This window comes from Sinohyriopsis cumingii, chromosome 13, assembly GCF_028554795.1.
Source record: "Sinohyriopsis cumingii isolate HCF-2022 chromosome 13, ASM2855479v2, whole genome shotgun sequence".
Classification (NCBI taxonomy): Eukaryota; Metazoa; Mollusca; class Bivalvia; order Unionida; family Unionidae; genus Sinohyriopsis; species Sinohyriopsis cumingii.
This window is the reverse complement of record NC_142973.1, coordinates 36,414,917-36,441,535: the sequence shown is the minus strand read 5'-3', so window position 1 is coordinate 36,441,535 and position 26,619 is coordinate 36,414,917. Positions and strand designations below refer to the sequence as shown.

Genomic DNA, 26,619 nt, shown 5'->3' with positions numbered 1-26,619 from the left:
TGTCAGTATTATATCATGTTTGTAATGTTGAATGGATATTATAGTCAATAAGAAGAACTTTAATTTGAAAACAAACTGTACAATCTAGCAAATATTACATGCCTCTTATGCTGTATATTTGTTTGCATTGAAATATTAAAAGGCAAATAACACAGAGACAGGAAGAAAACAAAATAAAAAACAAAACAGCAAAGTAAATATTATTTGCTAGGCCTTTTTGTAGGATACCGTTTTAGGTTTCATAGAGCATGTGACATAATTTGGTAGGCTATAATATAGAGTCACTGCCTAAGCTGTATCTCTAGGAGATACTTACTTGTACCTATTGCTATATCGGATGTTAAAATAGACTATTTAATTACGCACATATTGTTGCCTGACAAGATTGTACCCAGGGCAAAATACTTTCACCCTTCTGATTTTTCAGTGTCTTTTTGTTTCTATTACATTTTGCACAATCTGTGCAATAATTTATATTTTGTAGAAAGTCCATAATACAGTTTTTTTTTCTCTTCTGTAATTTACCATCGAAACACTTTTGTTATTTGACCGTATATTGTGTAGGACATTGATATGGTTCCAGATTATACAATTTAAAGTTTCTCCAAATTTGTATAGATGATATTATTGCTATATGCAGCGTTTTCTAAGGTCATTTAAGTACTTGTAAAATTGACTTCAAAGTGTTGTAAATCTGATATCAAAGCCAAACATTCCTTCTCCATTGTGGAATAATTTCTCCGGTGCTTTTTAATTTCTTAGAAAAATAGCATACTGGATGATCAACACCATTTTCATCTTCTTGAATCAATACTGCTCCAACCCCAACATCACTTGCATGAACAGACAGTTTAAATGATTGACTGAAATTTGGAGCTGCAAGAACTGATGCACTCTTAAGTATGGCCTTTAACTTATCAAAAGCCTCCTGACATTTTTCAGACCAGAAATGAACTTGGTTTTCTTACGCAATAAATTTGTCAGGGGTTCAGCAATTATAGAAAAATTGGAACAAATTTCTGATAGTATCCAGCCATACCCAAAAATCGCATCAGTTGCTTTTTACTGATAGGCACATGGAATTCAGAGATAGCCTTGACCTTAGCATCTATAGGTTTAACTTGTCCAAGTTCCACGATATGTCCTAGACATGTTACACAAGCACAGCAAAACTCACTTTTGGATAAATTAATGGTCAAATTTGCATCAGTGAGTCTGTCAAAGAATTTCCGAATTGTTTCTAAATGATCTGTCTAGGTGTCATTGTAGATGATGACGTCATCGAAGTAAGCATCACAATTATCTAGACCAGTTATAATCATGTTCATTAAACGTTGAAAAGTACTTCGCGAATCTTTCATCCCAAACGGCGTCACTTTATATTGATAAAGTCCATCTGGAGTCACGAATGCCGAAATTTCCTTGGCCCTTTCCGCCAGTGGAATTTGCCAAAATCATTTCAGAAGGTCAAATTTGGTGATATACTTTGTGTTTCCAATTTTACTAATGCAGTCATTGATACTTGGCAACGGAAATGAATCTGTTTTAGTCACACTGTTCACCTATCTATAATCGGTACACATGCGGAAAGTATTATCTGGTTTCGGAACAAGTATACATGGTGAACTCCAGTTACTTTTACTCGACTCTATGAAATCATTCTCCAGCAAATACTGAATTTCTTTTTTCAAGCATTCCTGTTTGAGATGGTTCATCCTGTACGAGTGTTGCTTCACAGGTGTGGAATTTACAATTTCAACGTCATGGTAAATTTTATTTGTTCTTGTAAGAACATCTGGGAATAAATGCTCATAGTCAAGCAATAACTGTTTTAGTTCATCCTTGTCTTCTTGCTGCATATGTGAAAGTTTCTGGTCCAGATTATTCATAATTTATTAATTTCGAAGATTTGTTACTCCAAAATTACTACAGTTCGATTCATTCATTCGCTTAAATCATCACTGGTTGGGACAGAGTACAACTAAATTAATTGCATGATTAACCTGGCTATCTCTCTCAACATACTCCTTTAACATATTTATATGGCAAACTTGTTTTTTTTTTGTTTTCGCCTCCCATGAGTATTTATGATATAATTTAAATGATTTACTTTCTTTTCAACTGTGTAAGGACCATACTACTTGGCCTGAAGAGAATTTTGTGGTATGGGCATGCAAGCCAGAACTCACGCTGTTATCCTTTGTATTTTTATCATACCTCAATGTCATTTTTGACTGAGTAGAGGGCTGATTAGTTCTTGCAACCTCACAAGCCTTTGACAACTTATACTTATAATTGGAAGCATCATCGAGAAGACTGATTTCGGCATATTCATTAGAAAGACATTTCTCTTTTAACAATTTCAGTGGTCTACGCACAGTATGTCCAAAAACTAGTTGAAAGGGACTGAATCCTAAAGATTCTTGAACTGATTCACTAACAGCAAACAATAGTAAATGAATACCTTCATCCCAATCTTTACCTGTATCAAAACAATATGACCGAATCATATTTTTCAAAGTTTGATGACATCTTTCTAAAGCCCGTCGCCTCTCAGGGTGATAGGCAAAAGACTTGAATTTTTGGATGCCTAATTGGTGCATAACTTGCTGAAATATTCCAGACATGAAAGTTGACCCTTGATCCAATTGGACAGATTTGGGAAGGCCAAATTGAGTATATTAAAAAACTTTAGCAGAGTTTTTACTATTGTTTTAGTTTTAATATTCCTCAAAGGAATTGCATCTGGGAATCTTGTTGACGCACACATTATGGTCAACAAATATTGGTTACCTGACCCAGGTCTTAGGTATGGGACCGACATAATCTACCATTATTCTGCTCAATGGTTCATCAAATGCAAGATTAGGTTGCAGATTAGCCTTAGGTATCTTCTGGTTGGGTTTTCCTACTATTTGACATGTGTGACAAGATCTGCAGTATTTACAAACATCACTTTTAAATTTTGGTCAGTAGAAGCGATAAGTCTTATTAATCCCTAAATGACCAGACAAGGGATTTTCATGGGCCAGACTAAGAATTTTCTGTTTGTATGATTTTGGAACTACAATTTGATAGTTCACTGACACTGTTCCGACTCGCACGGGTCCCGAGACTAAGTGACAAATATACACAATGGAGAGGAACATTAACAAAGCCGCACTCTACTCCTTGAATAAGAACACTCTCATTAGAATAAGACTTCTCAGAAAAAGGCAAAGTACCTGATAAAAAAACGCTCTGAGACGCTCCCGTGTCCCTTAATATATTAATAGGGATAGGACTGGCCGAATCACCCATGAGTGATATAGAACCCTTCGACATGAATGGTTCATAATTCTTCATAATAAAATCAGACTGGGATTTATTAGACCCAACAAGTGTATTGCTTTCAATACATGACCATGACCTTGACCTCTGAGGAATAAAAGCATTTGGAATAGGTCTGTCTTGATTCTGCTGCTTTGATTCTGCTGCTTATTTTTCAATTTGTAGCAATCAGCGATAACGTGTCCTTTCTTCTTGTAATAGGTACACGTTGGAAGATATAAGGACTTCTGATCAGTCTTATTAGAAAGTTTTATTTCTAAAAGTTGTGCTAGATTGAAATTTGGAAGGGCTCGTATTAGGCTGAAATACATTTTTAAAAGAAGACTGCTGAGTGGAAGACTTACTAACAAAAGAAACTTTATGAGCTAAGGAATACTCGTCAACCGTACGAGCAGCATTTTCTAAAGTTTCGACTTTATGCTCATCAAGATAAGTCTTAATAATATTATGGATGCAAATCTTGAACTCTTTAAGTAATACGATTTGTCTTAGATTTTCGTAATCTTTATCAACTTTTTTTGGCTAAGCATCACCTATCAAATAACTGCTCTTTTTTCTTGCAAATTTGACATTGAGTCCAGCTTCTTTTTTATAGTTCCTTAAATTTCGCCGATAAGCCTCGGGGACTAACTCATAACCCTTTCAGATACATTCCTTAACCAGGTCATAGTCAGCACTTTGCTGTACTGACAGGAAGCAAAGATGTCTCGGGCTTTGCCAAAAAGTGCCCTCTGTAATAATAGAGTCCAATGCATTCTTGGCCATTTAGAATTTTCAGCAATTATTTCAAAATGAGGAAAATATTTATCTACTTCCTTTCATCTAAAAGGGGGCACTAACCTAATATTCTTAGTAACATCAAAACTTGAATTTGTATGTAATGGGGATGTGCTTTTCACTTTCCAGCTCTAATTCTTTTAATCTAAATTAATATTCCCTTTCTTACTTCTCTCTTTCTCTCTGCAATTCTTGGTCTTTCTTTTCTTTTCTTTTTGCATTTGCATTTGTCTGTCTCTTTCCTCTTTATCTAATTGCATTTGCATTTGTTTATCTCTCTCTCTGTCTCTCTCTCTCTCCAAGTTCATTTGCATTTGTTTTTCTTCTTTCTGTAATTGCATTTTCCTCTCTCTCTTTCCTCTGTATCTAACCGCATCTGTCTTTCTTGAAGCTCACGCTTTCTTAACTATAATTCCATCTTGTATTTTAATTTTAATTCCTTTACTTTTATGTTAGAGTTTGATACAGATTTACTAATCAAATCCATAGCACTCCTATCCAGAACATTCTTTCCCACCAAATATTCGATCAAAATATTTTTTATTTCTTGCTTTGTTAAGAAGCTTTCGCCTTAGAAAGATATTTGCTGGCAAGCTGAAGCAATTCATCTTTTTCAAGGAGTCTAGCTGTTCCAGGGTAGGTTTTGAAATAAAGATCTCCACCTTAGATGACATTGTAAAAAGCTTGTTAATTGCACTAAAGATTTCTAGAATGTGAGATAATACTTGCGATTTTAAAAGATCCGAAACTAGGGAAATTGAAATTTCAAAAACAAAATTTTCTAAAATATTTTAGCGAAATTCGTATTCCTAAATTTCTGTTATGAGTCTATGCTCTTAAAATAAGCAACTGAAAAGAGCGAAAGAGAACAAGCTTTGTAAAATTTAACAAATAAGTTATTTCCCTAGAATACAAAATGGGAGAAAAGAACTTACGGTATTGCTAATTGAATCCCAAAATAATCAAAGAAATTATAGACACAAGTCCTAATAATAAAAAGTCCTGAATAAACTCAGTTCAAGTCCTGAAGAGATCCATAACTGAAGGCGATGACGTGTCTGTTATAGCCTACGGAGTGCTGATGTGTCAACAGTCTGTTATTGAATCATAGAAATATAATTCCAGGTTTGAATTCAGTTTAAGTTTCATTGAATGTCTTTATCCAAATATTTAATCAGAGCACGTTTGTATTTCCAGAGAAAATAATCACTTGAATTCAATAGTTTGAAGAAAATAAACTTCAGGTCAAACTGGTCACAACACAATACAACATGATGGTGCTAGATGTTAAAGCACGACTGACCAAATCCTCACAGCCACAAGATTATATAGCTTTCTACTTGATATCAGGTCACAATTAGCATTTTCAAAACAAAAGCATTACCTAAAGGAAAATAACCTTCTAGAATGATCTAATGTACTTTGTTTTCTTACAACACAATAACCTGTAAAGGAATCTCCAAAACCCTGACCCAAATCAACATAATTACTCCTTGTTTACCTGAATAATTAATAATCCTGATATTAAGCTCATACACATAGAGAATAATTTAGCTATGTATTAGTTGTTGCCATAAATGAAATAATAAAAATATTTTTAAAAAGTAAATCAGGTCAAGCAGAAATGAACTCAATTTTGGACAAGGTCAAGTCCAGCATACAGTGTTACATTACAATAGCATGTAATGAAATAAAATTATTTTTAAAAAAATCTAACAAATAAACAATTAAATTAAATATACATAATATGTCTGCTGAAAGGCAGAACATATTTTGTTATAACCCTGTCTGTCATTTGTCCGTTAAGGTTTTATTTGCTTGCAGAATAACTTCATTTCTACAGTATTCATTACAAGTGAGTCTTTATTATGAATTAAAGAAGCCTGTCGAGTTTGGGTGAGAGGGTCAAACGATAAGATCAATTTGACTGAAAGATGGAGGATGTTTTCTAAACAATAACATTTGTTCTACATCACAGGGCTAAACTGATATATATATATATATATATATATATATATATATATATATATATATATATATATATATATATATATATATATATATATATATATATAGGGTTAAAGGTCAAAGTCACTGTTTTTCTTCTGCCGAAATATTTGAGTGTTTAACGGTGTACCTTCATGAAAGTTTGTGGATGTTAGGTAAGAAAGGAGGCAATTTATTTTGCGGCTTAAACAGGTTAAAGGCAAAGTTTAATGTAACTGAAATAATAAAAGTGGTTTTGACATAAATACTTTAACTAAATATTATGGACAACTTGCATTTAAGGTCTGAAAGACACGCTGATTTGGGGTTAAAATATGAAAAGTCAATGTCATTGTGGTTCAAAGAATCACGGGTTTTCAATGAATATTAAGGTGAAGCATTTTAGTGAGATGTGATCTATTGTTGAATCTTTGTTCTTTTATCCTGCAGGTGTACTACAACTTTTGGAAAGAGTTTTGTTACAAATGAGCAGGTTCAAGGCAACGTGACCATAAACGGAAAAACGCTCGGAAATTCTGATGTGTCGATGAAACTCATAAAGTTTGTGAATGCGACTGAAGTCAAATTTACCTGTATGGTCACCAAATGTTCACAAGACAATACACAGTGCAAACTCGTAAGATCTGTCAAACATTCTCTATTCCTTGTCTGAAATGAACTTAAGTTGCGATTCATTCATTAGTAGAAAATATAAACACAAAAAGGTATAATAAAAACATGAAAGATACTATTAAAAGTATATGATGATATTTTTCCTTCCTGCCCAGGAAGTTTTTCGGAGGAAATATAGCAAAAGCTGTATCCCTGTGTTTGTTTGTAAGTTCCTCCATTTTTAATACAAATTGCTTCCACTCAATAAACAATGTTTTTATTAGCCATTTCTCACTGAACTGTATATGTATATTTCTACTCAGTGGTGGCGGTTCTACGCTGATTTTGAAGGTCAAAAGTCTGGTGTGCTATAATATGCATTATGTAAGGAACATTGTCAGTTTGGTTTTCACAAGATAACTCGTTTCCTTCAAGTATTTTTCTCCAATAGCCAGGTAGATTGCCTTTAAGAATAAGCACTGATGAAAATCCAAGGTCAGTGTGTTGATAGTTCCGTTGTCATGATTGTAGTTATGTATCTTAAGAGCTGACATTTTACAGAATGACAACAACATCAACCTATTGCATAAACTTTCAGACTATCCTTAGGACAACTAATAAAAACGATAAATCATTACTGCTCTTAAATGGCAAAATTTCTTACAAACAACATTTACAAACCAAAAGCACTCTCATAAGAAGAAACAACAATACTAGGAAAATGATTAATACTACAAAAGCCATAATAAAAGAAAAATGTTAGCACAACTAAATAAAAAGGAATTTGTTTGACAAAAGCTGTTCTACTTGTATGTTTCTGATCTTTAAAATATACATAATAACGAGATTTTCGAAGAAGTGAAGAACAAATCTGGATTTTAAGCAGCAGGAATGTAATATTTTGGCAAGACTTTTCAATTCAAGCTTTATGCTTGAAATACAAGTTAAATAAAATATAATTCATGTTTTCCATGCAAAAAGTTTGAGTAATAAAGCCTTATTTTATTGTACAGCGAAAACAGTCGCTCCGTATTCAATGCCAGTTTGCCACCAGACACACCATTTATTGTTGACATTAGAAGGAGGAACCGTATCAGTATTTCTATACAGTTTCAACAACATCTTACGAGATATCACATCAGTGGTGTGTGATTAATACAGGTCATCAAATCAGTCACCTCATATCGCATACGTTATTTGCATGTGTATCGATTCCCCTTAACATTAGACTCTTAGAAAACCCTTGAGTCAGGGGTATTTTTCCACCGATTTAAGTCAGAGTACAAATTTTGAAATTAATATTTTGGCCGTTGATGTGTAACTTGTGTTCTTCTGTTATTTCTCAACACACTTTGGAGATAGGGTACCATAGGTCTGGGGCAACCCCTAACTTATTATTGGTTGAAGGGGCTATGGTTAAGCTCAAGCTATTTAAAGTAAGCAGTCCTTTTTGAGCATGGTATAGGTCCCAAATCCATTTCCTACAGGTGGGCAAGATGTCTAGCTCGCAATTAATGTTGGTTTCTCAGGTTGAAGGAAGGCTCAAGTCGCTAACTTATTTTTCTCATCAGCTTTAACCCTATATTGGTGTTTTATCATACCCTGTATTTTGGAACTGGTTTGGGCATGAAATTCAGCTGGCATATTATCACATATTGTCTTTTACCAAGTATCAACATATTTCTGATCTAATATGTTAAGTGCTGACACAATTATAACACTGTAGAATTATTCTTTTAGCTTGTATCAATTTTGTAATTATCTGTACATTTTCTTTCAGTATTTTGTAACAATATAGAAGTGAATATTAGTGTTAATAAGAGATCTCGAAACAAATTTATAAACTTCTTGCTCAGTCCTCCATATCCCTTGCTCAGATATTTTTGTAGTTTCTGTGATGATGTTTGCAAATAAATTCTCTTTAGAAACACACATGCACAGGTTTAAAGTCTGAAAACTTTGATAGTCGATAAATTCAGGTACAAAAAATAAACTTTCATGAGCTTCTCAAATGTGGTGCGTCTTTTTACTCAAATACACTCAGACATACTCAAATAATCATTTTTAATATTATAATTATATAGTATTATTGGTGTATTAAAACAAAAATTAAGTCATACTTTGTAAAATATTATTAATATATATATTAATAATAATCTAACTTTGAGTGTTTTACTGATCATGTGAGAATGGGTATAGTTCTCAAATGAAATAAATTTTAAACATGCAGTTGAATATGTGGTAACCAATTTCACTGTTTAGTACTTTTTTGTATTGTCATGTATGTTAATAACTAATATATTCTTTATGTTTGTCAAAATTCATTACATTACACACTGGCATTAGAGTTTCATTAGTGTGTGTGTGCGTGTGCGTGTGTGTGTGTGTGTGTGCATATTTATCTTTATTCACTTCAATTTTTAGGGCTTAGGGGATGGGTATCGAATAACATAAAAGACCTTTCAACTCACTGTATAACTGAAGTATTCAAACGAGCATGACTGACAGTAGCCCTCATATATAAGAATCCATAACCCTTTTTGCCAGTTTAGACTCATTTTGAACTTATTTTACAGTGAGAGAAGTTTAACTGGGAGGGTGAAGGATTCTGTGTATTTTTACCTTGATCAAATCTATAATTTACCTACAGTGCGTCAAATAAATGGATTTAGTTTCTGTTTACAAAATATACTTAAATTAGTTGTGTTTTTTTTTTGAAAAAAGGAAATGATGGTTTGTATGAATGTTTCCATGTAAAGCTGTGTTGCTGTCCAGTATCATAATATAAATAAAAATTTCAGCTTATTTTTAAATTATCAATTGAAGGGGGAAAAATCTAATTTTTTTGTTAATAAACTTTAGTTGACTTTTAATTCATTTGACTATCACAACTTCCATGAAATCAACTACTGACAACTTTACATAAAAACCACAAATTGTAAAAGCTTTATTTTTCTAATTATGTAATTTGAGGTAATAATAATAATAATAATAATAACAATTAGCTGCAATGTGCAGAGATACAAGGCAATGTAAGTGAACTTGGTTTTAAAAAATTGAGAAGAGAACAATATTCAAGAATAAGTTGAAGATTTTGGTATGAACCAAATTTGCTACATATTAAATATACATCTAATTTATTGCTGTATAAACAAAATGAATAATTAACCATGAAATGTTTGAACCTCATTAACAAGATAAATCAGAATTTGCCAATCACTTTTGTAAGAAATGCAAAACTTCCACCATTCATTGTAATGAGTTACAAACCAGAAATTAGGGTTTCACTTAAAATATGTTACTAATCATTACAAAAACATCTATCCAGAAAGTTAACTCTTTTTCCAAATAACTATATAAATATGTCATTAATTGTACAATGAACACAGCTGTCCACTTATTGTGATGTGTGTGTGTGTGTGCGTGTGTGTGATTTGGATTTTTAACGTAGCTTTAACAATTTTTCAGTCATATCGCTACGACGTCTGCAGTGTGACAGTTTATAGAGATGTCTAGCACTGGGGCATCATGCCGCAGACATGTAGCATGATGTCCAACCCAGTCACATTATCCTGACACCAGGCCGACCAGTCCTAACACTAACCTCTTAATGCTGAGCGCCAAGCAAGGCAGCTGTTAGTGCCATTTTTGCAAATCTTTGGTATGACTCGGCCGGGGATCGAACCCACAACCTCCCACATCCGAGGTGGATGCTCTAACCACTAGGCCACCGGAACGGTGATTATTGTGATGTCAATTTATTTTGTTAGAGATGTACTTAAAACTGAGACCATATGCTTCATTCCCATTATTATTGTTTTAGTGTTTTTATTTATATTATTTTTATGATGTTATAACAGCACTTGATCAAAAGGAAGAAGAAAACTCAATCAAAATGTGTGTAAGATATCAATATTCTTCAACTAAATTAAAGATTTCATGTATTTCAAATATTATTATAAAGAAACAAAAAACTCTCCATTATATTCTTTATTACTGTTTGTGCTTTCAAACCAAACAAAAAAAAGGAAAGAAAAAGAAATAAAGGTGCATTAAAAAATTCTATCCTTTCTTACCGGTATACTATTTACGGACATAACATTTAAAGTGTGTGTTAGATATGTCACGTGCTCGTCATCATTGATAGAGTGAAAGCAAATTCAGAACAGAGAAAATGGAGGCTTAATGTATTTACATTGATCAATTAGCAATTAAAACAATAAAACAGACCTCCAAAGATATATTTATATTTGAGCATATTTGAGCATATATGAGTATTTCAGTATATTGGAGTGTATTTGAGTAAAAAGACTTGCAGTCTCAAATGTCCTCCATATACCAACCTAAAACAACATTGCGTTACTCCAACTGCGCATCTCACTCAAAGGGTTTAACTTTGTCTTTCTTGTTAAAAATGTTTGCAGATACAAAGCCCGATGTTATTATCAATAAAGCTAGTTGAATATACTAACACGCGCAAGCGCTTACATTTGTTCTTTCTTTTTTCCTTATCAAGATCTGAGAAGCTAGTATGCAAACATAGATTCAACAGGTCAAGATTGTACAGTGAAACAATTGTAAATTCAAGATTTCTGATAAAAGAAACAAACATACTTAATGAGCCTATATCAGCTGCAGTAGCAAACAAGTATTTACATGTTTGTGGTAGTTATCATCACGTTATTAGACATTGGGACATATATTATTCAGTCCCTCTCCACATTTTGTTCTTTCTATTTTGAATTTTTCCCTTTCAGAACTGTGGCAGCACTGGCAGAAAAAAGCGTGCAGCGGTCCCATACAGCGACGACTTTGAGATATCTACCATCCTTAAGGTCACAGATTCTCAGCAGGATACAGGCTCGGGTACCAAAAATGGTAAATGATATACAGGCAATTAATCAACCATTAATTTTATTGATCGATCGATCACTTTAAAAAATTTGTATCCATTCAGTGACTTACCCTTTGCATGCATTCTTAAAATCATGACAACTGGAGAAAGCTTGCTCGTTTTCAATGCACTCGACAGGCAGTGGCCAAATATAAAACTTACAAGGGAAGAATTTAGACACTCCTGCCTCCACGAGTCTTCTACCTATGTGAGAAATAGGGTGGTGGAAACATGACATCACAGGGTGGAAGTCTTCCAATTTGATGTCAACGGCCAGGGTGAAAGGGTTGCAAGATGAATTTAACGCCCACATATTCGAGACCAGGGTGAATCAAATGGTAACATGGATATTGGCTGTGGTCTACAGCCTGGATAGGGATGGCTCCACCAGGCTGCTACTGCAAATGATACGCTAGAGATTGTGAAATGACAAATGCATTCTCATACTTAACCGGTCGCCGCCCGGGTTACCAATGACCACGCCACCCGCTGGACACTAGGACGGAAAACATTATAAATATCAGGAACCTTCTAGAATGAAATTTTCCATTAGGTTATAGTTCTGGGTTTATTTTAATAGAAAATGCTAATTGAGACCAGAGGTCAAGTAGAGGATCATATAATCTTGTTTATGGAAAATAAATATTAATTCATGCTTAAGATCTGAGCAGATTCAGTTATATTATTGTTGTGTCCAGGTTTTCATTTGGGATGGAAGTCATTCATACAAATTATTTATTCACTGGAAATACAAAGTGCTCATCGTAAAAAAATATTCTTGGGCAGAGGCATTAACTGGGAATTATACTTAATCAAAGATATATTCTTGGATATTATTATTGTGATTCAACAAAGACTGTTGGTACATCACCATGACACAGGCCACCACACGCACATCAATACTTCCAGCATTTGAGTTTTAGAATACCACTTACATTTATTCAAAACTTTAACCATCAGGACATGTGTTTGAAATTCTAGGATTATTTGGGATTTAATTTGCAATACCATAAGTTCTTGTTACATTTTCCACACTGTAGTCTAGGGAAATAAATTAATTGTTAAATTTTATTTAAAAAAACTCTTGGTTCTCAAACTTTTCTATTACTTAGTTTAAGACCATAGATTCATAATAAGGGTATCTTCCATCATATAAGTTTAAGCCCCAACATTCTAACCAGGATGACCAGGAAGTGGATGCGTTCTACGACCTGCTTCAATCTCTCATTGACTAGACACCCCAAAAAGATATTTCAGTTATTCAAGGAGATTGGAACGCCGAGGGAGAAGACGCACAGGCAGACTGCCGAGAAGTCTGCAGTCCATACTGTAATGAACAGACCAATAAGAGAGGACTCAAACTTATTGACTTCGCCACCGACAGTAATCTAGTGCTAACAAACACCATTGGCCCCCACAAACTATCTAGAAGATGGACTTGGCACAGTCCTGAGAGAAAACACCACAACCAAGTTGACTACATCTTGGTGGGGAACTACTTCCGGTCTAGTGTTAACATTGCCAGAACAAGTAGCTTCTCAGGAGTTGACACTGGAAGTGACCATGACATGCCAATGATGAATACCAAACTTTGTCTGAGTAAGACCAAGAAACCAAGAGAGATTAGGATCAGGTTTGAACTTGAAAAACTTGAAGATCCAAGCATGGCACTAGCATTTGAGGCATCAATAGGCAAATTTGATGTTATCAAAGGATCCTGAAAATCTCATACTTAGATCATGTCTCTAATGAGGAGGTGTGCATTAGAATCCAAGGTGCAATTGGACCATATGAAAATCTGCTCACCACTGTAAAGAGATGCAAGCTAAGATGGTATGGCCTGTCAAAGACAATCCTACAGGGTACAGTGAGAGGAAAGAGAAAACACAGCAGACAGAAGAGATGGGAAGATAACATCAAAGACTGGACAGGAATGGACTGTGCAAAGTTCCAAAGTGCAGTGAAGAACAGGGCAAAATCAAGAGAGATTGTCGCAAAGTCATCAGCGGCACCCCTACAACCAGCTAGGTGATGGGAGAAATGAAGGAAAAAAATGAAACTGACCACCTATAGCCACTATTTAAACTGTCAGGAATATTCCAAGTTAGTTGTCTATCCAAGCGATCAAAGTTATTTGTCCATTCATTCAGTCAAGAATATCAGTTAACTATTCATCCAAGCCACCAAGAGTATTCAACGTCTATTGTTCATTCAAGAGTATTCAGCATCTATTGTCCATTCAAGAGTATTCAATGTCTATTGTCCAATCAAGAGTATTCAGCATCTATTGTCCAATCAACAGTATTCAAAGTACACTGTCGATCTCAACCATCTCAAATATTCCAAGTTAGTTGTCAAGACCTGTATAAACAGCTCGGAACTGTGTTTCAGAATGAAACTGAATGTGTAGCCATGCAATTAGAGAGCATCTCAGGCCATCTGATCCCAAGGTATAAGTGCCTAATTTTGGTGTGAGAAATCATGGGTTTGATTCCTCATGGCACTATGGTCTCTTTCTTTCCTACCACAGTTTGTGCAGTTACCAACCCAAAATCATCTGTGGCACTTGAGATATAGATGAACTGTATTAAGAACATGAGTTACTTGCATGAAATTGTTTGGAGATTCCAAAGGAAAAGATGAGTGTAGTAGTTGAGGATATCCAAAACCACTCAATGAATAGCTGAGTTGATCTATGCTTGAATTTCTAGACGTCTGTGTGTCTAATCTTGTTTTTGGGAAGTCCATTTTTGGATCAAAGAAGGCAGAATTAAAAAATAAATGGATTTATTTCCTTTTGCAGGTGATGTTTCTAGCAAAATTACACATACGTTAATAGACTGCATGCAGATGGGTGAGATGATTGCAGTGTTATCCAGTATGCTGGCACTAATCTGTATTCTGTGTGCATCCTGCATCTTCACCACATGCATCATGGGCAAAAGAGGGAAGAAAATTGTACATCTTCAGCAGAAAATTGAGAACTTTGAACACAAGCATTCTTACTTTACCATGTTCCATTAATCCTTAACATACTGTTCAAAACAAGCCAAGGCATGTGTTTGTTTGGCAATAAATGCTAATGTTCGGATATCATGATATATGTAAATGGTCATATGCCTCCCAAATGTTTGTAATATATACGGCAAACATTATTATCAGTATGTGTTGTAACACACACACGCACACACACACACGCACACACACACAGAGTATACCAATATTTCACACTAGAAGAAAGTAAACTTGTAGGGTTTATTAACTACTCAGAATAGGGTTAACTTTTTGAGCAGTAAATGTGTATACATTGAACGTTTAAAATGATCACATCTTTTTATATAAAAAGTCACATATATTATTTCTTTACTAACAGTGGTCATCTCTGCAGCCAACAAATATATAAAGGTCTCTATATACACAAGAGTCCTAATAAGACTTTATTCAACAGTTTAATAAATGTTATTCCAAACTGAAAAATCTTACTCAAAACAGGCTAATGCAGCCTTCTAATTCATCAAAATATTTTTAACAAGATTTCGAGTTCCATAAAGTTTACTGATGGAGACACCTGTATACCAGTATAAATGAAATATGTCATGCAGTCAAACCTGCAGCTGTTATCACTACAATATTACCTGCCCAGGTGTGTCTTTGGGAATGGCTCTTAGTTCTCATTTCCTCTGCATGATATAGTCAGTAATGTGCTACAAGTGTAATTAAAACTAACAAAAACAAAAATACCACAATACTGCAAACACATGTATTTAAAGATCACATACAATATTCATGCAGTCAAATCTGCTGAAGTGATTACATATTTTTTTTAAAAACATACACAGTAGGTATATAAATATAAAATAAAATATTGATGTAGTCAAATCTGCTGTAGCTGTCTTGTCTTTATAGCAGACATCTTTATAGAGACCACTGACAGTAAAGCATTATTTGATGACATGTATAAACATGATTCCTATGTAAAGCACTTTTCACACGAGCCATAAAAGTGTAGTCATTACACAAGAGGCACCTTTAAGGAGATATACAGTAAATTATTGGTCAAACTATGATATAATGAGATACAGTAAATTATGAAAGAGGCACTTTTAGGGAGAGATACAGAAAATTATAGACAAAACTGTAATATCATATGTCACACAGATGATATAATGAGATACAGTAAATTATGAAAGAGGCACCTTTAGGGAGAGATACAGAAAATTATAGACAAAACTGTAATATCATATGTCACACAGTGTATCTTATACAACACCAGATTATGACAATGCACGTTTTGCATGCTACAGCAGTTTAATGGATTTAACACCATTTTTTTAGCACAGGACAGGCTAAACATGGCAGTTAGTATATTTGGTGGAGGAAGAACTTGGGAAACCCTGTGAAGAACCACCAAGTTTTTTCACATACCCATGCTGGCCAAGCCTGTGACTAGAACCCAAAAGGACAGAGTTGAGATGTCAGTGATCTGTAAAAATGTGCCTCTTAGACCTCTCAGCCACCTGGTGCCCCCATTTTGGGTGATATCATATAAAAATTAGCTATAATCAGTCAAAAACTAAATTGAAAGAAGAAATTTCATAAATAAAATATAGACATATCACTGGATCTATTACCATATTGTTATATGGGAGTATACTTATATAGAGGTTCTTTATAGTGAGGGAGCACTGATTCACTGGTATAGTGTTGGATAACAAAAATGATGAGTATCTACTCATTAACAACAGCTTCTTTGAGCCAGTGAGTTCCTTTGTAGGCAGGTTTCAGTGTATGTGGTTGTACAAGGCGTTAAACAGAAAAATCTCTGCATTACAAATTATACATGACAATCATTTTAGGTTAGAACTGGAACGCTGGTTTCTTGTATTGTTTTAATAATTAGTGTCATGCACTATACCCTCATTAAAACACTAATAATTAGTCAGTGTCATACAATACACCATCATTATAACACTAATAAGAAGTCAATGTCATATGATACACCCTCATTATAACACTAGTCATTAGTCAATGTCATATGATACACCCTCATTATAACACAAATAATTAGTCAATCATAAAATACACCCTCATTATAGCAATAATAATTAGTCAATTCATACAATACACTCATTATGACACTAATAAATAATCAATGTCATACAATACACCCTCATTATAACAATAATAATTAGTCAATGTCAAACAATAGACCCTCATTATAACACTAATAATTAGTCAATGTAATACTCTGGAACTTTGTTCTGGAATAGTATTCCAGTTGAGATTAGAAATGCTCACTCTATTCCCTTCTTCTAAACCCAATATATCCAGTGGCTTCAGAGATGCAGCTAAAATAAATAAATTACTTTGTATGAGGGCCTCAAGGTAGATTAGTTCTTAGCTAATTGTGTGACCCTCTTTAAATAAGGTCATTATTATTATTATTATACAATACACCCTCATTATAACACTTTCACTGGGAGCCAAGAATATACCACCAGATAGTGAAATTGTTTAAAAAATGAAGCAAATGATAGCATAACTGTACTATGACCTAATGAAATTGGGTCCATGACCATGCCCACTTTATAATCAAGGGCATTATAGTGAGAGAGTGCTGTACATATTATCAAACACGGTACAGAACCATGAATTTACTATATTTTTTCTGTAATAATTTTGTACTTTATTTGTATGTGAATAATTAGAGGTAAATGTATTACTCATAATTTTCAGCAAGTCTTCAGCACAATAATTTTAGAAACATGATTGATGAATTTCAATTGTACAAATTGTATACCCAGCCTGGGTTAGCTACCATGGTGTGTCCTTGTACAATGCATTTTACTATAAGTTACCTTGGCACTAAATAACCTACTTTTGTTTCTGTGCCATTAAGAACCAAACCAAAACAAGTTATATAAATTAGTGAAATAATACACGAGAGTGATTAAATTGAATATTTTGTAATAAAAAGCTGAAGAAAATATTGAAACAATATAAAAGCCCCAAAAAAACAATTCTGATGAATATAAACTATTTTATATATGATACTGTTTGTGCATTTCTAATGCATGCCTTTAACCTCATTGCCCAACAAGACTTAGTAGACACTAAACTCTTAACATGGTATTTCTATATTAAAATGTTTGTAATGTTTTGTTATCGTATTATGACGTATTATTTTATAGTCTTTACTATATTCTTAATAGTCACTTTATCCTAGATTTATGTTTGGGATTTTCTGCCTTTAATAATGAACAAGAACAAAACAAAATCCAATATGCTTTTCTCCTAAACAAAGTGAGCTAAAAAACTGAAAACATTTTCTTTTAAAGTAAAGGGAATAAAACTGACTCTAGTTTTCTAAAAGTTATATATTATTTTGTATCGTTAGAGTTGTATTTGCTGTAATTTTAGTATAATCAGTTAAAATGTTATAAACTGTATTTCAACATGGTTGTATAAGTACATCCTTCCAGTTTTTCTCAAGTGATACTTCCCCATATATAAATGATTATTACTATAAACCATGACAACAGGATAACTCTCTTATTTTGAGCAAGTAGATAAATGTCAATTTCAAGTAGAAGAGCTACTTTTAGCAGATGATGGCTTATGCAGTAGAAATTCCAGTACAAAATAGTTCAATCTTTACAAGTTATTGTGGGTATTTTCCTGAAAGGCACTATTGGTATGACTGGTTTTAAATTGTCATTAGCAACAGTTTTCATTGATATAGGGGGTAAAAACTAGTGAAAGTGTTGCTCTTGGGTGGTCAAGGATTGTAGCTATCATTTTTAATTTGGCGAAGTACTTTTTTTTTAAAGGTATAACTATCTGACAATACTAAAGAATGAAGTATAGGCATGAATAACGTGATTTGCTGAATAACCAAAAAGCATAATTACAGATGTGTAAACAATCAGTACATCTTACATGTGATGTTATTCTGTTTATACTTTAATAGACATAGTAACTCAGCTTTCTGTTGGAGTTAGAGTGTGACCTCACTATAGCACACTCTGTTATAACAAGAATTCGGATATAATATGATTGTGGCATGGCTCCCAAAATTTCATATACATATTGGCCATGAAATTTTTTCTTTTTAATAAAAGTAAGAAAACTGTAAAATGTTGACTATCTTTTTAGGGAGGATATCATGTATTAATTCTAAGATATGATGATCATGCCGTGACTCCTGAAATTTCATATACATTTATTTTTTTCATACATGAGAATATAGTTTTTTCTTCTTAAAAGTATGAAAAATAACAAGAAAAAAGTTTATTCAGAAATTGTGCTGGGCTTTGCCAATGTCACAAATTGTGATATATTTTCCTTATTGGTGACAAAATATACCATCCGGCAAGGTTTTGAGTTTTTTTTGACATTGTTGGCTGTTTAAAATTGTATAAACAATTTCAGGTTTAAAAGTAGAGCAATTCTGAGATACAATGATGGAAGCTGCAAACTTGATATAAATGCACTGGAATCTATCTATTGTTACATAAACAAATTCTATGTTCACATTAACAGTGCATCTGGCCTGAGTACTATATGCTTCGAGATCTCTGCTTTTTTATTTTGTTTCTTTGACATATCTGGCACTATTTTATAATGGATCTTTCGGATGAAATAGCATCGAACTGTTGGTTGCTCGCTACTAGTTAATATGTTTATTTAGACTGACTTTTGAATGTGGAAGGGAAGTAAAATCCCTCTTCTTTTCACTCATATAATTAAATCCTTCAGAACACTCATATTTTCTGTCGTAATCCATGTCAGAACAAACTACCAGAAATATCAACAGAAAAAATACCAAAAATAAAAAAAGTGGAGATCTACTTGTTGGTCTGTCCAATAGTCATGCTACTGGAACTAGTTACACTTGACCAGCATTTGAAGGCAGGAACAGTAACTGCTAAAATCAACCAAATGTACCGATAAAAAATAGTTTTGCTGAAACTTCAAATAAAACTGATTACCTTTGAAGCACTGATCTTTCTGCAAAAACACTAAGCAAACGAGAGAAAAAATTCAGTCTCGTATTTTTTTATGTTGCCGCTGCAATAAGAAACAGGCATTTGTTTGGTCCTCCAAAGCTGTCCTATAGTGGTAACTTCAATAACACGTGCATCCTTCATCAAAGAAAGCCAACTACAATCTTCAATAAAAACAAAGAACCTTTCATCAAAAGAAGTCAGTACCAAACTTAAATAAAAGCAATGGAATTTGACTGATTGTTGCATTTTCCAAACTGACTGGAACACATTTATTGTACTGCAAAGTTTCCTTCTTGCAGGAAAAAAAGTTTATGCTTACAATCGCTACCAACAGTGGCATAAATACAAATTAAATTTCCAAGTTTATGAAACCATAGATATCTGGCCATCAAGTTAATTGAAGATGGGTTATCTCATAAAGATGCTGATTAAACTTTTTAATTTGTTCAGGTTTTCATTTCCCTATGAATAGTCTCATCCACTGGGTAGCCTCAGCAAGATGATAGCCGTCTCCAGCTGACCATGGCCAATTTACGTAATGTACATATAGCATGCAAACAACAATAGCCATGTGTGTTACTGGCGACAAAACCATAGTGAAATGATTAGTGATCAAACGAGGACTTTTGTTTTTTTTATATACATGTGTTACTTTTGTTTTCTAACAGGATGTGACTGTTAAATTTTATAACATGTTACCTAAACTGGAATTCATGGATTCTTTTTATATACATGTTCAGTACTTAATGGATTATGCACTGTACTACACAACTGTAAGTTGTCAATATACCAGGATATTTATACTAGTTTTTCTTCATTTAATCAAAAGCATGTATTTTTGTATCCGTTTTTATTACCCCCACCCTACCCCCACCACTTTTTTTCTCCAGGTATATGCATCATTTTTCCAGCTAAATGACTTGGTTGGTTATAACACAGTTTGGTCTATAGCATGTTCAGGTTATATGGACCCCAACTAACATGCTATTGCGGTGTCATACTGTATTTGGAAAAAAAACATAGTATATTACACATCTTATTTAATATTGATCTATAATTAACAAAAACTGTATGTATTGCAAAAATATGCTGAATTAATAAAAAACCGGATTTAGAGTGCCAGGAATTGTTTTGTTTTCTTTTTTTGCTGGGGGGGGGGGTGGTGTGGTAGATGGGGTGGTAGTGGTATGTAGACCATCAAATTCCACATAAAGGTTTCAATCCCAATGTAAATAGCCTAATCTATTTAGTTTTCAAAAAATTACGGTCCCAGGCTCCATTCACAATCATCCTAGAAAAATTCTAAGTGTATGTTCTTACTGCAAAATGCAACCTGATTACAACTGTATTTCCTCTAGCAATGCTGATAACATGTGGCATTACCCAAACTGAAAACTCCTCAAAAAGGAGAGCCAATACCTAAATCCTTAGCAGAGCTGACTAGTACTGCATGCACTTCTTTATGTGCAACAGATGAAATTGTACAGAAGTACAAGATCCCAGGAAACTGATCAGTCAAGAAATTTGGAATGACCTTAGCAAACAAGTTCACTCTTACGACAAAGCCTTTAGGGATATACAAAATCTTGTTGCTGCAGGCATTATGCCAATTGTCCAATTAGTAGAATTACTAAAGCCTCAGATTGCCACTAATGAAAAAGCAAAGATCCTAATTTCAGATACTATTACACTTATGGGTCGGTGCAATATCATGTCTCCCTAAGAAGGAGGTATATGATTTTACCACATTTGAAAACAAAATATTCCAATCTTTGTAATATGCATACCCCATAATGTCCATGCTTTTTGGGGGTGATGTGGCCAAGGAAGTTAAAAGATGTGACACTGGGTTTGCAATTGCGAAAGAAAAGTTTGCCCATATTCACCGAGGGTTTAATAGAGACCATGGTGCTAGAGGCGGTGGAGCCATACAAGATCCAGATTTCAGAGGGCAAGATTTCAATCTCAACCTTATAGTGCTCAAACTACATACAGGTATCAATACCCAAATTCCAACAGAGGAAGGAGACCTGCCAATACTGGTCCCCCAAACAAGCCCACAAATTAAAATCTATAGAGGTAAGTTCTGTGGGAAAACTTAAACACTGTGCTGCTATATGGACTAATTTTACTTGTGACCCATGGATTTTGCAAACAGTTTCGGTGTACAAAATAAGAGTTTGATTCCATATCTTTCCAGTCCTTTTCCCCCAAAGAAATTCCCTTTTTGAATGAGCAGAGAACCATTATATCCAATGAAAGCACTGAACTTCTACACAAAGGAGCTCTAGTTCCATCCACATGTGAAAGTAATCAATTTCTTTTGAACATTTTTATTGGCCAGTTCTTAGCCTGAAACAGTTGAATAAATTTGTTCATTATGAACATTTTAAGCAAGAAACATTTCAAATTATTTTAGATCCACAAAAATGATTTCTTTACTTCTATTGATCTAAAAGATGCTTTTTTTAGTATTCCAAAACATATAGATTATCATAAGTTTCTAAAGTTTATTTGGAATGGTCAACATTTTCAGATCCTAAAACCCATCTATGCTTGGTTCAGGCATCAGTGCATTAGGTGTTCCTATTATATTGATGACTCGTTGAATTTGGATGGTGGTAGTCACATTTGCTTGCAAAGCACGTGGGCTATGATTGTGACATTAAAATCTCTTGGTTTCACTATCAATCTGGAAAGATCAGTGCTTATTCCATCTCAACGAATTACCTTTTTTGGTTTTTTGTTAGACTCTGTACAGTTTAAGGTTTTTCTTACTGAGGAACAAGTGGAAAAGATCCATGTTTGTGCCAAGAAGCTCATTGATAGAAAGTATGTTAGAGTACGAGTGTTGGCATCATTTATTGGTATGCTTATTAATGCCTTTTATACAATCCTGGAAGCCCCTATGCACTACAGGTATTTTGGAACCAATGATAAAATAAAAGGCCTTAGTGAAAACAATTATTTTTATAGTACAGTACAGTTATCTCCACAAAGAGTCCAGGAACTAAAATGGTGGTATCTAAATGTGGCAGACAGGAATGGGAAATCTATCAGACAAGACAAGATTGCTTTTACTATTCAAACTGATGCATCACTCTCAGGGTGGGTGGGGAGCTTATACACTTGATTCAAATAGATCAATCTCTTGTAGATGGGACAAGAGTGAGACCATTTTTTCCATAAATTACCGAGAGTTGTTAGCGATTTCTTATGCCTTACATGCTTTTCATTCACATAACAGAAATGTCATTATTGAGATTCAGTCTGACAACATATGTGCTATCTCCTATATTAATAATATGGTTGACATAGCATCGATTCAATTGGATCAGCTAGCCAGACAGATTTAGGAATGGTGCATGGAAAGGGAAATATTCATATCTGCAGTCCATATTGCTGGCAAACATAATATACAGGCAGATTATCTGTCAAGGAACTTTTCTGACTCCACTGAATGGATGTTAAAGAAAGAAATTTTTCGAAAATTGCGTGCACAGACTTTTGTCCCAGACATAGATTTTTTTGCATCTACATTAAACTGTCAATTAAAGTTCACCTCGCCATTTCCAGAACCAGGTGCTTTTAAAATTGATGCTTTTTCTTTCTCCTGGCATGATTTAATCCCCTATATTTTTCCCCCTTTTAATCTTGTTGGGAAAATATTGAATAAAATTATTGCTGATAATGTGAGTAAAGCACTCTTAATTGTTCCACATTGGACATCACAATCCTGGTTTTCTTTACTCTTGTCATACTTAATTTCTCTTCCAATTAGACCTCCAAGGCACAAAAATATACTGACTCTTCCACACAATGGTTGAACTCATTCTTTAGGGAAGACCCTATCTTTAATCACAGTGACTGTATCAGGAGAATGCTCCAAAACCAAGCACTTCCAACAACAGCTGTGGGCATCATTAACAGTTCATGGAGACCAGGAACAACTAAACAATATAATTTGGCTTGGAAAAAATGAAATTTCTGATGTAAGATCAGGGAAATTAATCCCTTTTGTGTCTCTGAGGTAACAGTTATTTCATACTCAGATTCTTTGGTAACTGAAGGTAAGTCTTATAGTGTTTTCAATACTGACAAGGCAGTGTTACTTACTACTTTGAGGATATTTGATAATGCATGGTACCTCAACCCATTCTTGATTAATAGATACTTGTGTGTGTGTATTTTGGATTTTTAACGTAGCTTTAACAATTTTTCAGTCATGTCGCTAAGATGTCTGCAGTGTGACAGTTTATAGTGATGTCTAGCACTGGGGCATCATGCCGCAGACATGTAGCATGATGTCCCACCCAGTCACATTATCCTGACACCAGGCTGACCAGTCCTAACACTATCCTCTTACTGCTGAGCGCCAAGCGAGGCAGCTGTTAGTACCATTTTGGGGATCAAACCCACAACCTCCCACTTCCGAGGCGGACGTTCTAACCACTAGGCCACCAGAGCGATAATAGATACTTGAAATGACTGTTTAACAAAAGACCACCAAAACCATGATATGTTGACACATGGGATGTAAACCTAGCCTTAAAATAGTTGTGTTCCCTTTTTCCTTTGGAAGCTATATATTTAATTAAGGTTATTAAACAATGAAGTTGATTGCTCTTATTGCTTTATCTACAGCTCCGAGAGCACAAACTCATAAATCTTTGAATTTATATAACATGACTTGTATGGCAGATAAAATAGTATTCAATATTTTGGATTTGTTGAAAACTTAAAGACAAGGTAAGAATTTCCAGTTGGAACTACTACATTATAAGGATGAGAAGCTTTGTGCTATGCATACTTTGTTGCATTATCTTGACAGGACTAAAAATCTTCAGACATCTACTCAAGTTCTGGTATCCTATTGCTCCTATTGAGCTGTGACATCTAGTACTATTGCAAGGTGGTTAAAAATGGTTTTGGAACAATCAGGAATTGATACGTCTAAATTCAAAGCTCATTCTTAGAGAACTGCTGCAGCATCAGCTGTTTTCAGACAAGGCTGTTCCTTGCACAATATCTTAAAAACAGCACAATGGACATAGTTTAAAGACTTTTCACAAATTTTATCTAAGGGACATTGAGACTAATAGCAAGGGTTTTGCTAAAGCAGTTATTAATAACATATTTTTTGTTTGATTATGATTTACAGGTTAACACTTGTTTCCTTTTTCCTATTAATGTTTTAGCAGATGTTTTGTTGTCAATCTTTAAAGATGATATACCTACATGTGAGGCCAAAGCTTTACGTAAAATAATGAACCCCTCATCCAAGCATTTGTGAAGGATGAGAGGCATTATTGGAGTAAAGCCCGAGGTTGAGCATGTATACACCCACCCATTCTTTGTTGCAAGTTGAGGTTTTACTACAGTGGTTTTTTTCCTTCCATGTCTTATATAGACAACAAAACACTTCACTTTAAACTATGAGATACCTTGTGAAGGTGGCTTGTTTATATAGGATAGGATACTTTAGGTGACACATCATGTGACTCATAAAAAAGTTTCCTTTTCTTTGAAGAGCGCCAGTTTCAGCCAATGACAGAGTAACATGCTATGTATACATGTGAGGCTGAATGCTTTACAGAAAATAATGAAATTTTGAAATATTTTAGTGAGGCACATTTGAACACATAGTAAGAAAAACAATTATTCTTGAAAGGAAACTTTCTTCATGTGTAAAAGTGACACTATAACACCATCCATATTGGCTTATATGCACATCTATATTCATGGCTTTTCAGTTACTTAATTTAAAGTGATCATGACATCAGACAATATTATTTGATTAACTACCATATCATTTACAGAATGGTACACACTGCATCTCATTCTCTCTTGCATTGGTTTAAGACTAGTTTTCAGCCCGTCATGGTGAAACTAGCCCCACTACCATATTTAGCTGTGTATAATACACACTTTTTGAACCTAATTTTCTTCTTTTAAGTTAGGAGTGAAAATCTTGTATATCTAAAAGAAAAGTTTTTTCCAGGTCTATCTGATGGAAGGAAGAAGGCACTATAGCTTCCTATGCGTCACATTAATTCCTTGTGAAACATTATATCCACTGCATGGCCTGTTTCAAGGAAATGTTTACTGGTACTAGCCTTATTAAAGAAATAAAAATTTTCATAACATATGCAATCAACAGCATCGGAATAAATTTATACAGAAAGTATCCTTCTGGCTTAGATTTCTTGGCCAACTACTTTTTGCATTTGGTTCTTGGGCAGATATGAGCCAGGTGAGGGATCTCAGGCCAATGTGGGTCTCTTGTTTTACACTGACTAATAGGCATTTTTACTTTTTTTTCAGGCAGGTGAGGGATCTCAGGCCAATGTGGGTCTCTTGTTTTACACTGACTAATAGGCATTTTTACTTTTTTTCAGGCAGGTGAGGGATCTCAGGCCAATGTGGGTCTCTTGTTTTACACTAACTAATAGGCATTTTTACTTTTTTTTCAGGCAGGTGAGGGATCTCAGGCCAATGTGGGTCTCTTGTTTTACACTGACTAATAGGCATTTTTACTTTTTTTTCAGGCAGGCAGTTATTATTTACTTGATAATGTGAATTGTGGATCTTATACGAGTATTCATCAAATAAAAAAATTATGAAAGGAGTTTATTAGCATTATATATTACTAGTGTTGTTTTGATTATCAATAATAATCGATCATCAGTTGTTTGAGCAAACCAATAAAATAATCAACTGTGAAACTCCATAATCAGTGGTGTGCAAAGGGAGACTACTTCTTTTAGTTGCATACAAAACACAAAGGTTAGTAAAACTCTGTAAATGGCAAGCTAAATAAGGCTTCAAATACACTAAAATTGATCTAAATTAGTCATTCCCTTCACAACTTACAAGTATAAAACCACACCATATTTCATAGGTGCAAATTTTCATAATTAGGAACATAAAGTTTTGATTACATGATTAAGCTGTTGAATTGTTGAGTTAATAAATTTAAACACATTTTCATTATTTGTTGTGGTTTAAATG

The 26,619-nt window shown here is 34.1% G+C and overlaps 1 protein-coding gene across 3 annotated transcripts in view; it reads left to right on the top strand.

Annotated features, from left to right (window-relative positions):
• LOC149785212 (EGF-like domain-containing protein 2) overlaps nucleotides 1-20,730 on the top strand; it is a 52,231-nt gene extending 31,501 nt beyond the window's left edge. For 2 of the 3 annotated variants that reach the window (XM_089979023.1, XM_089979022.1), the window contains exons 10-12: nucleotides 6,544-6,730; nucleotides 11,463-11,583; nucleotides 14,403-20,730. In XM_089979023.1, coding sequence (XP_089835149.1) covers nucleotides 6,544-6,730; nucleotides 11,463-11,583; nucleotides 14,403-14,623 — 529 coding nt within the window. In that variant the 3' untranslated portion in view covers nucleotides 14,624-20,730. The other variant, XM_089979024.1, reaches the window with a different exon arrangement.
• Nucleotides 20,731-26,619: the final 5,889 nt, after the last annotated feature.